Source organism: Mya arenaria, chromosome 14, assembly GCF_026914265.1.
Source record: "Mya arenaria isolate MELC-2E11 chromosome 14, ASM2691426v1".
Lineage (NCBI taxonomy): Eukaryota > Metazoa > Mollusca > Bivalvia > Myida > Myidae > Mya > Mya arenaria.
In genome coordinates this window covers 16,383,717-16,400,342 of record NC_069135.1, presented here as the reverse complement: position 1 = coordinate 16,400,342, position 16,626 = coordinate 16,383,717, and the positions used below count along the sequence as shown (strand labels likewise).

At 34.6% G+C, this 16,626-nt stretch overlaps 1 protein-coding gene across 5 annotated transcripts in view; it reads left to right on the top strand.

The window, feature by feature from the left end:
- The window catches only part of LOC128218196 (transient receptor potential cation channel subfamily V member 5-like), a 60,721-nt gene that overhangs the window by 26,199 nt on the left and 17,896 nt on the right, over positions 1-16,626 (top strand). For all 5 annotated transcript variants that reach the window (XM_052925787.1, XM_052925785.1, XM_052925784.1 and 2 more), the window contains 7 exons: positions 297-451; positions 1,655-1,798; positions 11,403-11,484; positions 12,132-12,247; positions 12,673-12,786; positions 14,433-14,540; positions 14,907-15,058. In XM_052925787.1, the coding sequence (XP_052781747.1) occupies positions 297-451; positions 1,655-1,798; positions 11,403-11,484; positions 12,132-12,247; positions 12,673-12,786; positions 14,433-14,540; positions 14,907-15,058 (871 nt within the window). The remainder of the gene's footprint in view (positions 1-296; positions 452-1,654; positions 1,799-11,402; positions 11,485-12,131; positions 12,248-12,672; positions 12,787-14,432; positions 14,541-14,906; positions 15,059-16,626) is intronic.

The window sequence follows — 16,626 nt, the reverse complement described above, 5'->3', positions numbered from 1 at the left end:
TTTATTGTAGTGGTCTTCAATCTTTTAACAATGAGATAGCTGACCCCAGCTATGCAAAGTCTCTCTTAGGTGGCGCCATCATTATGCAACAGTTTATATGAATTTTGGCACTAACGTTCATGTTGACAGTGGGCATGTGTAGCAGGTTCCACCAGTAATTCCTCTTGATTACAGGAGACACTCAGAAGGCGATGGCTTTCATTGCAGTAATCTTATTTTACTCCTTACACAGTTACCTTTGATAACTTGCAGTATTAAAATATTTACTGAATTTAATAGTATTATTCTATTTCCAGGCTATGCATACTACGGGGAGTACCCCCTAGCGTTTGCGGTGTGTTTCGGCTATATGGACATCTATGACTACCTCATAGACAATGGGGCCGACCCAAATCTCCAAGACTCATTTGGAAACACTGCCCTCCACATGGCTGTCATATCAGACCAGGCCGTAAGTGACAGGGGAAACCTTTTGCTGCGGAATAGATGTATCATGTGGTTAACGCTATAACATACCACAGTCATGAAATTAAATGTATGGTTTTGTTATTTTGTGGCGTGAGACCTATGATGTTATTATTTTCTATTGAAGATAAACCATTAAAGTATTGGCATAGCTTTATGTTGGATAACAATGGTGTCTGCAATATTTTGCTAGAATTCAGAGTTTATTTTTATTTTTATAAAACTAATACTTCTCTTAATTAAATAATAAGGTTCTATATGAATATGTGTAACCAAGTACCCTTTACTCTTGCTAAAAGATTTCTCGAGGTTTGAAATGTCCCAGAGAAATGAAGGAAAATTGGTATTGCAGTTCTGAGGTCTCTTGTTTGACCACATTCTTAAAGAAATGAGACTGGGAACAGTTAAAATGGTCTGCAGACATTCTTACAATTGTATTTGTTCAATTACAAGGAAATTTGTTGAAGTAATTAACTGGCTGTCTGCTAAGAACTTCAATAACAGTGAATGGTGTTGTTGTTCATTGATCACTTTGTTAAAACGTTGTTTTAGTGCTTGTTGCTTTAAATAACATTCTTCAAGTGTCACAATCAATATGCAATTTATCCTTGTATCAGGTATGGTTTCCATTGCCATCTTAAAGTTTCAGCCGGCTGCATATTGGACCACAGAACTAGGAAATGAGCATGCAGTTTTTAGATTATAGGACTTCTTTTTAAAATGATGTTTGCAATTTCAGAGACTTTTATTATATTTATAACCCTGTATGATGTGGTTCAGATTGATAATAATGATTGGGTCATATTAATACAAGTGAAAATAATGTTCCACACCTTTTTGAACTCTCTGTACTGAAGTAAAATACAATAGTTGGATTTTGCTTTTTGATCTTGCTTTAAATCCTTGTTAAGTTAAAACACTTTGTTCAAACATGATGCAGTTGGATAGACAGGGACATACCCTGAGTATCATAGTAAAATTGTTTAAGAAATCTCTCCGTGCTTATGTTACCAGCTAAATGTTACTTATATTTTTTAACAATCTGAAGGTCTCCACTACTGTAACATATACTGATTGCTATATTTGAATCAACTGATACATTACAAATGATTTAAAAAGTAGAAAAAGATGGATTAAAACATGACAATTTACAAATAATTGGTGTAATCTTACCTAATCGGCATTCCAGGAGATGTACAAGTATATGGTGAAGCACCACAAGAAGCCTGCCCGTCGCGAGATCCGTAACCATGCCAACCTCACGCCACTTACCCTTGCCAGTAAACTAGGTCGCCATAAACTCTTCAAAGAAATCCTAGAAATACACTGTATTGTAAGTACATGTAGAATATGCTGGTATGAATAGGACATAGTTTATGTATTACATATTGAATATAATTTATTCCAAGGGATCTAAAGAAGTGCATTGCTTGTAACAATCGTTGATATTTTATGAAAAACAGTTGCTTACACTTATTGGAAAAATAGACTAAAGGGATTCTATACATTTCACATCTTGCTTTTCTGAGTCTGAATCTCAAAGTAAACACATTTGGGAATATGGAAGCAGATGGATTATGATCACTTTTAATCATTTAGTGTAATTTGAAGATGGCTTTGTTTCATATAATGAGCACTTGTAATTTTTAGGTTTAATATGACAAATGAAGGTCACTTATAATTATTCAGTTTATTTTAAAGATAACTTTTAGTCAGTTGGTTTAATATGAAGATCACTTTTAATCATTATGTTTGATGTGATTAAAACCTGATGTGGTACTGACTATCACTTCTTGCAAAAAGAGCTCATTGTCTGCCTTGGTTTTCTCAGTATCCTTTATAATTGACGTGCGTCAATATCAAGTCAAGTTCAAGGAACAATGTCCAGTCAAGTGTGGATGCTAGCTTTTCCTAATGCACCAGTTAATTGTAACCACGGCCCCCCCCCCCCCCCCCCCCCCCAGGTCCGGGTAATAGCGGGGACTTTGACTTTCGGTCAAGCCAACCCTGGGTATCTCTGCCCTGCGGGGACGAACTGCTGGTAAAATCCCAGCCAAATGCTCCCGCACCCCAGCGACCCTATGTAAGGCCCATTCCCCGCTATTTTTGGCGCGAGGACAAAACCACAGTATTCATCCGGCACTGTGGGGGCACCTGGAAGGTAAAAACATGGCCTATTTCACCGGCTATCCCCTGTATACCCCTGGACGTGGGGGGGGGGGAGTTACAATTGACTGGTGCATTAAAGGAAAGTTCTGTGAGAGTGGGTTTTGAAAACATTCACTGTTAGATGCAGAAGGTCCATTATCATCATTGCAAGGCCCTGCAATATGCAATGGCCATTTATTAATAAAGCTATATCTGCACAAATCACCTATGAGGGCCTCAACTATTTGAATCTGTGATGGGTAAAATGCAGCATATCCATTCCTTGTAACATCATTGGAGTTGCCCTTAATGTCTGACTGAACTTAAAATGGGATATATTTGACTTGTTATGTAACTGGTGTTTCTTCTTGATGGTCATGAATGTTTACTTATATCCAAGTCTGGCTGGGACTGGTCTACATTTCTTAGTTGGTTCATAGGATTGCTTTAGATCCTTGTTTAAAATTTTAATTAAATAACCGTTGTGGGCTTTTGTGAAAATTGTAAAATTACACAATGTTGGGGTAATTATCTGTTAACAACCATTGATTATAAACAGTATCCTCTAGTTAAATTAGTTGAGTTTATTATCTTGACCTCCATGTCTAGAATTTCGAAATTTAGTGTTTTTATGTATACTGTGAGTTATAATGTAGGCATTATTCTGCAATGTTAAGGAGACATTCTTCGTGTCCATGCTATAATGCATACAGTGTCTACAGTGTTTACTGATAATACATGTTTTCTCTTTAATGGCACAAACTACATTACATCATTGTTATCAGCTCGTTTAACAGATACATTGTGATCTTTTATTACGAAACAATCGATTATTACTTCAAAGCTTGGATAAAAGCAGTGTAAAAAACCGCACCTTTATTTAACCTTTTTTTATTAAGTATTTGCAAAATATATACCATGATTGCTGCTATGATGTGCCACTTTACTGATTGAGAAAAAGTAGTCCAAAGTAGCTGTTTTAATGCATTATTTTGAGTAGTCTATGAAGTTGAAGTTCAAATTCATAATTGAAGTAACTCTCAATAGAAATTTACCAATTTGATGCATTTTCGCACTTAATTGTATTAATGAAGGAAGCAGAGAATCGTATCCTCCCACCCCTCCCTCACCATATGAAACTCGCAGTTTATTCAATATTATGGCTGTCATCTCGATCATTATCTCATCATTTCCATTCTGTTGATGGCCTTCTACCTTGTTTTGTATCTGCTGTAATGTTATATTGTTGCAGTAATGATTTTCCTAGCATGTAAAGTAGCACTTTGTTTTGCGGTGCCATGGTGTTCAAAACAATTTCTTGTTCTTTTTTTTCATTTTCAAAATCTTGATTGACTATTTATTAGTTTGTCAATACTGCTAATAGTACTGTGACCTCTGCTGAGTGGTCACCAGAATGATTTCTTCTTATTTGCTTTAGAAACATGTGTCTATTTCAAACTGTCCGTGGGTGAAGATGTATTAAAATGATTGAACTATTATTATCTATAGAATTAGCAATAGCCTTTACTTAGGTCTTTTTTCACTCCTAGGCCAGAGTTTTTTTATTTTTCGTTTTACGGGAGCGCCGTACCTAAATATTGCAAAACCCAAATAAGGAAAAGATTCAAATTCCTAACTTTATTTTTATTTTTTTCGCCGCCCGTTTTTTTTATCTCCGATAAAAAATAAAATTAAGTGTTTCGATAGAAAATAAAATTTAGTGTTTTTTAACCTATTGCTAATTTCACAACAACAAAAAATTATCACGCATAATTTCCAAGATGGCGGAAGCCGGTGCAGGGTGATACAGGAATCCAGTGGATTTCACGTGAAATCCACTCAAAACGTGAAATCCACTCAGAACTCATTTATTTTAATTAATTATTATTATTTTTTGTATACATATTGCAAAGTGCCCCATGAAGGCTTTATATTTCAAATTTTATTAAAATTGGTCAAAAAATAAAGAAGTTCGAGCAATTTTTCATTTTTTTTTCGAAAATAGATCGGAAATCGAGGTGAAATCCAGATTTTGACAAGTGAAATCCACTCATAACTCATTAATTTTCTTAAATAATTTTGTGTGTTTGTATTCTTATTAGAAAGTGCCTCATAAAGGGTTTATATTTCAAATTTTATTAAAATTGGTCAAAAAATGAAGAAGTTAGAGCAATTTTTCGAAAATAGATCGGAAATCGAGGTGAAATCCAGTTTCAGAGAAGTGAAATCCACTCATAACTTATTAATTTTAATGAATATTTTTCTTTTTTGTATATTTATTAGAAAGTTGTAGACATATTTTGTAAAGAGATCGGAAGTCGAAGTGAAATCCAGTTTTCGAGAAGTGAAATCCACTTTTGAGACGTGAAATCCAACCATAACTCAACCATTTTTATTAAAAGATAAAAATTATTGTTTGCATATTGGAAAATGCCTCATGAAGGGTTTATATTTCAAATTTTATTGAAATTGGTCATAAAATAAAGAAGTTAAATTAGAGCAATTTTTCAAAAATGATCGGAATTCGAAGTGAAATCCACTTTTTGAGACATGAAATCCACTGTATATTAAATTAATGAGTTATGAGTGGATTTCACGTTTTGAGTGGATTTCACGTGACATTAACTGGATTCCTGTATCACCCTGTACCCGGCGGAAGCCGGCGCTTCTTGCTTATGATGTTAACTGAAATATGTTTCATTGTTTTGTGATATCACATGCATATTATATGTCATGATGAAAATAAAACTTGAAACTTGCTTATTATCATCATCTAAGCGCTTGTAAGGAAAATGGCCGCCTTTTACGAAATTTTAAAGTGGATTTAGTTTGAAGACTGTTGTTCATAAATTCAGTGCGTTTTTCATTTTGTGATATTTCGGAACGGAATTGTATTTTCTTTATACCAAAGTATAAAATCTCTTAAATATATCTGTGTGTAGACCTGTTTACAAGGGGATACACTGAGAATTGTAATTTGCTGTACAGGTTCCGACTACAGAAAAAGATGAGAATGTAACATTGGATTTGGCTTGTTTGTCTAAAGACAATTAAGTTATACCAACATTTCGCATACCATTTTAATGGGCATTGGCTCCTCTTTTCATGTCACCCATTTTAAAATGGATTGTTTGTATGTTGATTAAGAAACTAAAAAAAATAACTCTACAGTGAAATCTGGTAAGTTTGAGTTACATACCTTGTTTCTTTTCTTGTATATCGAAGACATTAAATTTGTTCAGATGTGTTGTTTATCTCAATATATGTACCCAAAATGATATTAATCAACATTTTAGACACAAATAATGTGCCAGATGCCTTATGTTTTGCCAGTGCAGTTTTAGTGACTATAAAAAGCACAATAAAAGTATATATGCTCATATTAAAATCATGCATATATAATAATTTATGTGTAATTTTACTAATTTTTATTTAAGTGCAGTGTTAAATACTGTGGAGTTACAGTTGAAGAATATATTTACATTGGTGTCAGGGCCTTTTCTATAGTACCCACGGGTCCGACTATCGGACCCATTCCCAAAGCAAAATATAATCTTCAGAAAAAAATCCCAAACAAAAATTAAAAAAGTCTTCACCTGTACTGGTTTATTTTCAACATCCTAATAAAATAAATTATGTGATGTAAAGTTTTTTTGATAATTGAACTCAGAAATCATTGATTTTCATCACATTGAGAGATCAGTATCAAATATTATCTGTCATGATTTATTGCAATAGATATTTACACCCCAAGGATTTATATTTTTGGGGTTTTTTAAAGCGAAAATAAACTAATATTAAATCATATCCTAATTGCAGGAGACTTGACAGCTTTTTCTTTTAACTGTAATTTCCCAATTTCGGCATTTTACGACGCAAAATTTCCCAAAATGTCTTGGGTCTTTTTCCCAAAATGGGTAGAAAAAGCCCTGGGTGTGAATCAGTTGACTTGTGGTGTTTAGGGAGTAAAATGAGTATCCAAAATTAATGTTGAAATAAGTTCCTTAAACGTGCATTATGCACCAGGTTATGCACCAGTCAATTGTAACCACAGCCCCCAGGTCCGGGGGTTTAAAGGGGATAACGAGAGAAATGAGCCATTATTTACCTTCCAGGTGGCCCCGCAGTGCTGAGTGAATGCGGTGGTTTTGTTTTTGCGCCGAAAATAGTGGGGAATGGGCCTTACCTCAGGGTGCAGGGGTATTTGGCGTGGATTTGACCAGTAGACTGTAGTCTGTCTCTACGCAGGACAGGGTTTTATCAAGGAATGGCTGGACTGAAAGTCAAGGTCTCCGCTATTCTCAAGACCTTGGTGGGGGGCTGGTTACAATTGACTGGTGCATTATTGTGGCTACTTGTGAAAATGACATCTTGTTTTGACTTTATTATACAGATCTATTAAACAACAGGCAGTATGGAGTACGAAACAAGTGTGCACAACTTCAAAACATACATTCTTTAAATGTTTCCGAAAAAAAGAAAAAATACGAAAAATCCATCTTATTTTTATTTTTTTCCTCGACGCTCATTTTTCAACATCTTTTTCTTAATTTTATTCCCTCCTCCTGGCGCTTATTTTTGAAAATTTTCCCGTAAAAGGAAAAATAAAAAACTCTGGCCCTACAGCAATTTATACTTAATGGCGTAGCTCTTGATCGGCCAAAGTCCGTAAGTCCTGGGTCAGTATTCATCAAACATCTTCATTCCCAACTTATGGCAATTTCTTAAGTGTCTTACTGGTCATATTGTTATAATAACCTAGTAATATCTGAAATACCTTATTTTCATTTGTTGTTTTTTAATATACAATCTCTTATGTTAAAAACAATTTTCTTTAACTATGACTTCATCCATGGTTTAGAATTGACTTTGAAGCTTTGTGAATATAGTTCCTGAATCTTGAAATGTTTTTGTCAAATTTTATATTTACTTGTCAAGTTTTTATTCTAAAATCACAAGCATTGCAGATTTTTTTTCCTATGACATAATTATCTAAAATGCACCATTTGCAGGCTCTACCTTCAAAGCATTTCCCAAAAATGCATGCCCAGGATGCCTTCACAGTAATAAGCCACTCTTTGTAAGCCGGGCCCTTGCCCTAATCGCCCGCTGGCCAAAAAACAGGAGTGTTATACTGTCTGTGTGAATGTGCAGTGGGGCTACAGTTGCATTTATAGATGTTATTGTTGGTTGTATCTGAGAACATTTTCATCCGCTATCTGTAGGTACTTCTAGTGGCAATCCAACTGTAAATGTAATCAATAACACTTGATCAATATCAACTGATTGATTTCCACAATGGGTCTTGGTTTTAGTTACTGTAAAATGTTAGCTATTGGATTTAAGATAATTTCTTGATTTATTGTTCAAGCCATTCTGCTATTGCAAATTCTCTTGTGTTCTGTGACAGAGTCTGTATTTTAATCTTTGATTTATGTTTTTCACCAAGTTTGTTATAGAAAAAATGGACAAAAGGGAACAATTTTTAATTGGGTGATCAAAGACCAACCCGTCAGAAAAATCAACTCGCCCTTGGCTTTGGGCTGTCAGATAATGTCCTAATTACAGAGGCAACTGACTGAATTGGATGTTCACGGGTGACGCAAATAGTTTCCATCAGTCTGTGACAAAAACCCACCGCAAGATTTACTTAAATGAGAATCATTCTGAGAGAAATGATCTGAAAGTGTGCTAAGAAATCAATCCTGATTAAGTGGTTCAATGTAATATTTATGCATCAGTTGTATTTGTCCGTAAACAAACTCCCCAGCTGAGATTCTTTACTTTTTTTGCCCTGCATTTTACTTGAGGAAAATGTACTAATACGGTTTGTAATCAGTTGCGGAACATTTAACCATTTTCCTTTTGTCTTCATTAAGCAGAGTTAGTAAACATATTGCTTTGAGTTGTTGTGGTTATAATTTACATTTCCAGCCGATGATATTGAATCATCATAAAGTGCCATGCTTTCTTGTTAAGAAATTTTCTTACAATCATAACATGGTATTTTGGCACTCTGCCTTCTCAAAGCATGTTATTTCCTTACAAGGTTGATTCAAACATATTATTGTTGCCAAAAGACTGTTCAAACATAGTTTCACATGGTTGTCAATGTTTAGCATATGCTTTGTAATGGTTATCTTTAAATCAGGATTATAGCCAGGTTTTAGGAAGGACAGGGTGCTACAGAAAAGGCACAGGGTGCTGCAGAAAAGGGACAGGATGCTACAGAAAAGGGACAGGCTCAGGGTGTAAAAAGCACATTTTATTTGTCTGTGAAGAATATTTGTATTATAGATTTGACATATAATGTTAGATATGTGTTTAATTGAAGTAATAGTTTTAGGGTTCAATTTCTAGATATTTTAGGTTTGTAAGTAATAATAATCATTCAATAATATTTTACACAATATAAAGGAAACATTTGATTATCTAAGATATTGAATTCTAAAAAGTTAAAAGAGTGCCCATGCTGGTCTCCATGAGTGCAAACGGTTTAAAGCAAAAAAGGAGAGAGGGCAGCAGCGTTTCATAACTCTCAACCTTCGAATCTACTTTAAACGTGTCAGTATGGAGAATACAAGAACCGACTTGGTTTGATGCAAAAAATATACCTTCTGGCCTCATTTTCTGAGGAGAAGAATACAAAATGAACTTCCTTTTTCTCAACTATATGATTGTTAGGGGTGTACTTGGTCTAGTTGTATAGGTGTCTGTCTTTCTTTCATCTATAGAGGGCATTTGTTGGATTCCCACCTATAGGTGGCTGCATCTCACCGAAAGGGTTGGGAGTTCAATCCCCACCAGGTTGACAGTGGTCTATTGGTATAGGTGTACACCTGTGGTCTAAAGAGGTTGTTTGTTTGATACCCACCTGGGGTACTTTCTCATGGCCTCATAAAATGGAAACCAGCACTTGTTTCTACCCTGCTTACTGACCATATCAGCACTCGGCTCTTATCAAAATTGTTCATAATGAAAGTAGTATATACTAAACTATGATTATGATGTTTTAGACCAAATATATTTCCAAGACTCTATTTTTCTTTTAGCAAGGTTTCTTGCTTAGTTACAATGACAACACTTTTCACAAACCATCTGAAAGCAGGTATGGCTAAGAAGCAATTAGTTGTTAATAACACAAGCATGGTTGTCATCAATACTTCACATGCATCAAACTCTGGTCCAGTTAATCATTGCTTTGAAATACTGAATTACTGCAGTATTGTTAACATTCCTGGAAAATCATAACCTTTTACACTCAAATAGACTTCTAGTGTGTTGTTTGTTTAAGATCAGATGAATTTCCCCTTGTCCTAAAACGGCAAGAGTCATAGGTTTTAATGTGGACAAGTTTTGTGTACTTTCCTCCTCGAAATACTTATAGGCTGGTACTGGGTCTTCAACATTTTGAATCTGTGTAGGCCGTCAGAAGTGGCTTATATACAATACACTCTCTGACTATTTTGCCATGCTAATGAACTCAGTAAGAAGATGGTTCATAATTAAATTAGCGGTGTTTAGAAGAGTTTTGATCTGGTTGCCTGCTCGAGGCCGGTTCTGTCACTCTCTGCTACAAGTGTTGACACAGTTCATTGTCACTGAGTGGTAACCATTTGAACAATTGATTGATACTTGAGTAGCTCAAACATTCCCACTGCTTTCTTTTTCATTATCATTACTAGCACTTTCCATTACTTCATTTGCTGCTATTGATTTAAGGTGTTTTATGCTCCTTGAACAAAATGGGTGACATAAATTAGTAAAATGCAGTATTATGTATAGGCATTGTTATTTGAAGATCAAAGTATAAGGCAAGAGGTCATGTTGTAATCCTCATACGTATACCAGACTGTTTTGGATTCTGACGACGTTGATGATGACGATGATGATGATGATGATGATGATGATGATGATGATGATGATGATGATGATTATGATTATGATGATGACAATGATAACAATGGTGGTGGTGGTTGTGGTGGTGGGAATAATGGGGGTGATGAAGATTATGAGGAGGACGACAACAACGATGATTCTGATGATGATGATGATGATGAGGATGATGATGATGATGATGATGATGATGATGATGATGATGATGATGATGATGATAATCTCTAAAGAAACAAATTTTGATTTTCAGAGAATAAACAAATGTTTAATGGCCCTTGATGGATGTTAACTACTGCTTTTTTATATGCTCTACATTTGCCCCTCAGATTCAATTATTGTAACACTGTTTAAAATTTAGGTGTTCATGTTTGTTTTACTGTTAGGGTTTCTTCTAAAACAAAATATGAAACAAGGATGTTTTTAAAATTCATAAGTTTCTATGTTTTTGTTGAATGGAGTGCAGTACAAGCTTTTTACTCATTAAATTCTTCGGTAAGCACTCCATTTTGATACTTGTATTTATCCCTCAAAGGTGACCAATTAGTTAAAAGCAAACAGATAAGACATAAACATCGTATTTTAACATATCAATCACTTTTTAGAAACATTTTGCCAAGGAATTTTGACCACATATGTAATAGAATAAAGAATTATGTATTTATAACTATATTCTTTCTATAATTTTGTAATCAAATATTTACTGAAAATCCAACCAAAATCAAAATACCCACAGGGCAAGTTTGATGTTTATAAGACATGAAATACTTACTAATACCTACACCCCATAGGGTAAGTTTACCCCAGTGGGTATTTTCATTAACATGCAAGGGGTTATTTCATTATGTAAACATGAAAATGAAACAGCATGCTAATATCTGAGTGTTATATTTCAGGACCTGTGGCGATACAGCAATGTAGCGTGTTCTGTCTACCCCCTCACAGAGATTGACTCCATACAGTCGAATGGAGAGCCAAGTAAGCCTTTCAACAATGGATCAGTTCTTACATTACTGTCCAAAGTTTCCTCACTGATAACTAGATTGTTTCATGGCTTCAACAATCACTATCTGTATTAGCATGTCTGAATTTGGGGCAGGAAAAATCATGTATCATGTTGGTGAAGGCGAGCACAAACTTCAATCCTTGGCTCTTAAGAAATTGTTAAGATATTACTTGAAACTAAGTCAGCTATTCAAAGAAAAGGTTGAGGTATTACTATATCCCAGTGTTGTCAGCGGCGACAGGATGCAAAAAACTGTAACCTTGGCCATTACTAAAAAACTAAGATATTCAATGAAACTTTACACATGTTGCCAGAGACAATACACACATGTTTGCAAGGTCCATAACTAGGACTTGTTATGCCCCTTTTTCAGCAAAATGATGAATATTGGCGCTGACTCCATGGCACTCTAGTTATTTTCACCAACTTCATGAATCAAAGAAAATAAGCCTAAATATCACTGTAAGCCACCTTGCAAAAACTCATCGATGAATGTGATGAATGGAGAGGATATGGTTATAAACTATTATAGAACAACTTCTTGCTCCCAGGCTTAAACTCCATGTTGATGATAATGATTTACTGTTTAAACTATAGTAAAACAATTATTTGGTTCCAGACTTAAACTCTGCGTTGATGATCGTGATAAATGGGGAGGAAGATGAGCACCTGGAGATGTTGGAGGGCGGAGTCATGCGGCAACTCCTGGATGACAAATGGAAAACATTTGCTAGGGTACCCTTAACATATGAAATCAAGAAACAACTATAATGGTTTTATCTTTAAAAGTGCCCTCAAATCTACAAATATGAACAATACTGTACACCCTTGGGCCAAGTTAAATGACGTTGCTATAGAGACTGCCTTCGTCTTGTTTACAGACTTCTGTAATTTAGTTTTTGTTGCATCAATACGCTATATTCTGATCTATATAATGTTAAAATTTTAGTTCATTTTGTTTTTGTTTTAAGAAATGAAAGCTTTTTTTTCACATTTTATTTGACATCCCTCGTAGAACACAAAGCCAGTGGTCAAATTAAGACAGATATTTACCATAAACACATGTTTCGTTAGTTATGCAATTGCATTTTCATATTATATCTTGTAATGGGTGTGAATCCTTTAATAGTATTCATAATCATTTTATACTCTTATTTCAGAACCGATTTTTCAAGCGACTGGTGCTGGCATTCGTTCATCTCATTCTGATCAGCGTGTCTGTCTATCTGAGACCCGCCGACAATCTCAACTCATACACAAAACCTGCAGACGCGGTAACATATTAGTTAGCTGGTTTGCTTTTTTAAGGAAAAAAATCCTGTATTTACTATGAGTCTCTGTCGACATTTGTTATCACTTGTGAGAAATCTTCAGCCATAACATAGAAACCATACGGTTTTCCATCAAACTTGAAACCCATTCACTATTATGATACATGTATCAACAAGTTTAGCATACCCCAAAACTCTGACTAGGATGATATGTTAATTTATGGCCTTTTATCAACGGAGTTAAACAGATTAGGTTTGGTTCTCTTTTTCTTCGTTATTTTACCCCAACAAAATACAGTTGGTTGTTCTGTAAGTATTTTCTGTACATTAACTCGTGAAAGGGTCGACGGATTTAAATAATAGTATGTACACATGTTTAACACCATGATGTATTTGTAAAGTTTGACATTGGTTACACTCCATTAATGTTTTCACAGAGTTATGGCCCCTTTTCAACTTAGAATTTTCCAAAAATATGGTGTCCAGACAATTACTCATGAATGGGCTGATGGATTTAAAAGTTTTGGGTGCACATGTTCAATACTATAAATTACAGGTCAAGATTGACTTTGGTTACACTTATCTTTTATAACGAGTCATGGCCCTTTTTTAACCTACTATTTGAAAAAAATTGGTGTTGGTCCAAAACTTATGAAAGGTACAATGGATGAAGTTATGGTACACATGTTAAACACCGTAAAATTAAGTGCAAGTATGTCTTTGGTTACAACCCACTAATGTTTAACAGGGATATGGCCCCTTTTCAAAACCAAATAGTTTACTATCCCTGTGTCCAGGCAGCGTGTGGGGGTTTTGTCACTCGTGTCATCCCAAGTGACTGTGAAATGAATACTCATTAAAATTTAATACAAAATTAAATACCGAGATATAATTTTATCATCCAAGCTACTGGTATTATTTCACATTTAATATTTTAGGCTTATAATATGCTTGTAAATTCTTCAATTTGTTTCAAAACGGGGACTACTGAGAATTGAAAAATAGAAACTGAAAAAGATGTATTTCTTGCTGTTTAAATAAAGAAAAAAAAATGTTATCCAATGGGCCGATTGTTCACAACTTTGTTTAGGTTAACAATGATGTTAATGATATATTTAAATTAAACAAGCATAGCTGAAACACTTGTCTCAATCAGTACTGCAGATAACAGGTTTGTCTATGAAACTCTAAGAGTAGTAAATGATTGAAGGTTAACAACGATGATGTAAACAACGTTGTTAAACTTTAACAAAACTGGGAACAATAAGCCCAATGACAATGAGTAAATAGATTTGAAAAGTCAGAAGTTAATGAATGTGTTTGTTATCTTTGCTGACATTTTCTGTTGAGAAATGTTTAAATGTGTTTTGGTATGTTTCTCTGATAATTCTATGTACTTTTCTCTGAAGTGATCTGTGAGATCATGACTGGTCACAGTCTGACATGATAAGGTTATGATTTATCAGGAAACGACATGGGAATGAAACATTTGTTTTTTCAGAAGCATGCATGAGTCGTAAATCTCTCTGTTTTCCAGGCTGTTTAAAAAACCTTGATTTAATGCTCCCCACATCCATATATTATCACTAGCACTTCCGTATTCTTAAGTTATAGATGAGAAGACAAGTATTTTTTTTTTCTCGTTTCAGATACGGTTCATATCCGAGATTATAGTTTGTTTGTTCTGTATAGGTTACCTTGTTTTAGAAGTGATAGAAATTGGCGCACAAGGAGCAATGGCATTTATAAAAAATTGTGTAAGTAGTCATTTGTATTTTCATTGTGCTGTATTTTCAATTAGTTTTACTTGGTATTAAGCATTTCAGTTCCTTAACATATGAAATCTGATCCTTAAATCAGCATGCATGATTTATATTCTCACAATTAGATAATGGCCACTCTCTGCATTCAGTGACATTCTGATAGGTTTACAATGATCTCATGTTTATTGTTGTTGCTGTGGATAATATCCTAAACCCACTGATAATTACTCCTATCAGGGACATGCTCCAGCCCACACTGTGTTCATGATCTCATGTGTTGATATTGTTGTCATGTTGGATATAATCCGTTACCTGTATGTCCATTATCCATGTATCCATCCGGACATTTCTTCATTTCAGGGACATGCTCCAGCCCACACTGTGTTCATGATCTCATGTTTATTGATATTGCTGTGCATCCCTGTTCGCTTCTCCGGTCACCAGCAGGTGGAGGATATTCTCCTGATTCTTGCTGTACCCGGTTCCTGGTTCTTCCTCCTCTTCTTTGCAAGGTATGTAACTCTTCTGAGCTTGTTGGGAAAATGTTAAAGGGAGACCATAAGTGTAGTTTATTGAACTCTAAATAGCTTGATGGTTTTCCAGTTAAAATCATGTAATATCATACACCTATCAATGTTTTGATCAAAGGAAACTGGCAATCCTGTCTTAAAACCTATCTGTCTGCCACTTGTCTAGACCTGCAAAACACTGATAATAACATTAAGGATGAAAATGTTTCTAGATATGTAACATGCATGCCGTTTGTAAAGAGTTCCTGTATTTAATTTCACAAAAACAGTATTGTATTATAATTGTTACCCGGTAGGTGATTTAATATTCGGACAGTATTTGGCAAATGCTTTTCAACAGCATGTAAAAGATAACATATTGGCTATTTCAATTAAGAGATTCCCATTGTTAAAATACAGGTTCTTCACATAATAGGATATTAACTGCATCATACTCTTTAATTATGAATCATTTTGGCTATATTCATCAGTTGCAACAAATGTAAACAAGTTAGCATTTTATGTTACTGTGAAATCATTTATGTTCGTGGGGCATTAATGTTCGTGGTTTTCGTGGGTTGGGTGATCCATGAATTCAAGATCCAACGAAATATAAACCCTTTATTCACTTTTTCAATTGTCTTGTTACGTACATACTCTAGTATATTATTTACAGAGGTCGCAGTATACAGTGTTAAAACCTGTCTCACTGTATAACTTACGATCATTATTCTGTTAATATATTATAACTGCCTTTAACAAATAATGAACCAAATCAATTAAATGTGTTTTATGCAGCAAATGACAGTTATAAGCACATGTTTAAACGCGTGCTGTTAATGAAAATCTCCAAGTTTACAAGATGTGCGTGATGAGTGTCTGTACTCGATTTTTTTATTAAATGAAATAATTAATCGATTACTAGTACATTGAAGGTTACTAAGCACCGAACGTGACAATATACGCACCTTTTCGGTGTTTTCACAGTGTGCAGAATTCTTAATTGGCATTCAATGGCTTCCCCTATCGGTATTTATGATCAGGGTACATCTTCTTTTATTGCCTTTATTCCAAATTAAATTGATAAGTGACATGGGTATATGCACTAATTGGCATGTCTTACCACATTAGCGAGTGTCATAAACCGAGTGACGTAGAAGACGGAAATCACGGGCCAGCGTGTGGATATTATGCAGACGATCTAGGACGATCGCATCTTCGATTATTTTTTTTCAAAAATGAAAATCCACGAATTCAAGTACCCACGAATTCTTTTTTTTCGGCAAACCACGAAATTTCATGCCCACGAACATTAATGATTTCACAGTATACATAATGGTTGCAAATATTGACCAAAAAATGCATTGTATTGTGTGACAGTAATTGTAATACCTGTGAAATGCAAACAGCCTGCAGCTGTATATGATCATTGTTTGATATGTTTTAAAAAAATGTAATAGAAATAAGACCTTCGCCTCTGCCTCAAAATTGTAAGCTTTCAATTTAATATCATTATTATGTAAAGAAGTAATGAGAAACTGTTCTGCTTTTTTTTTTTTAAATAACCATTC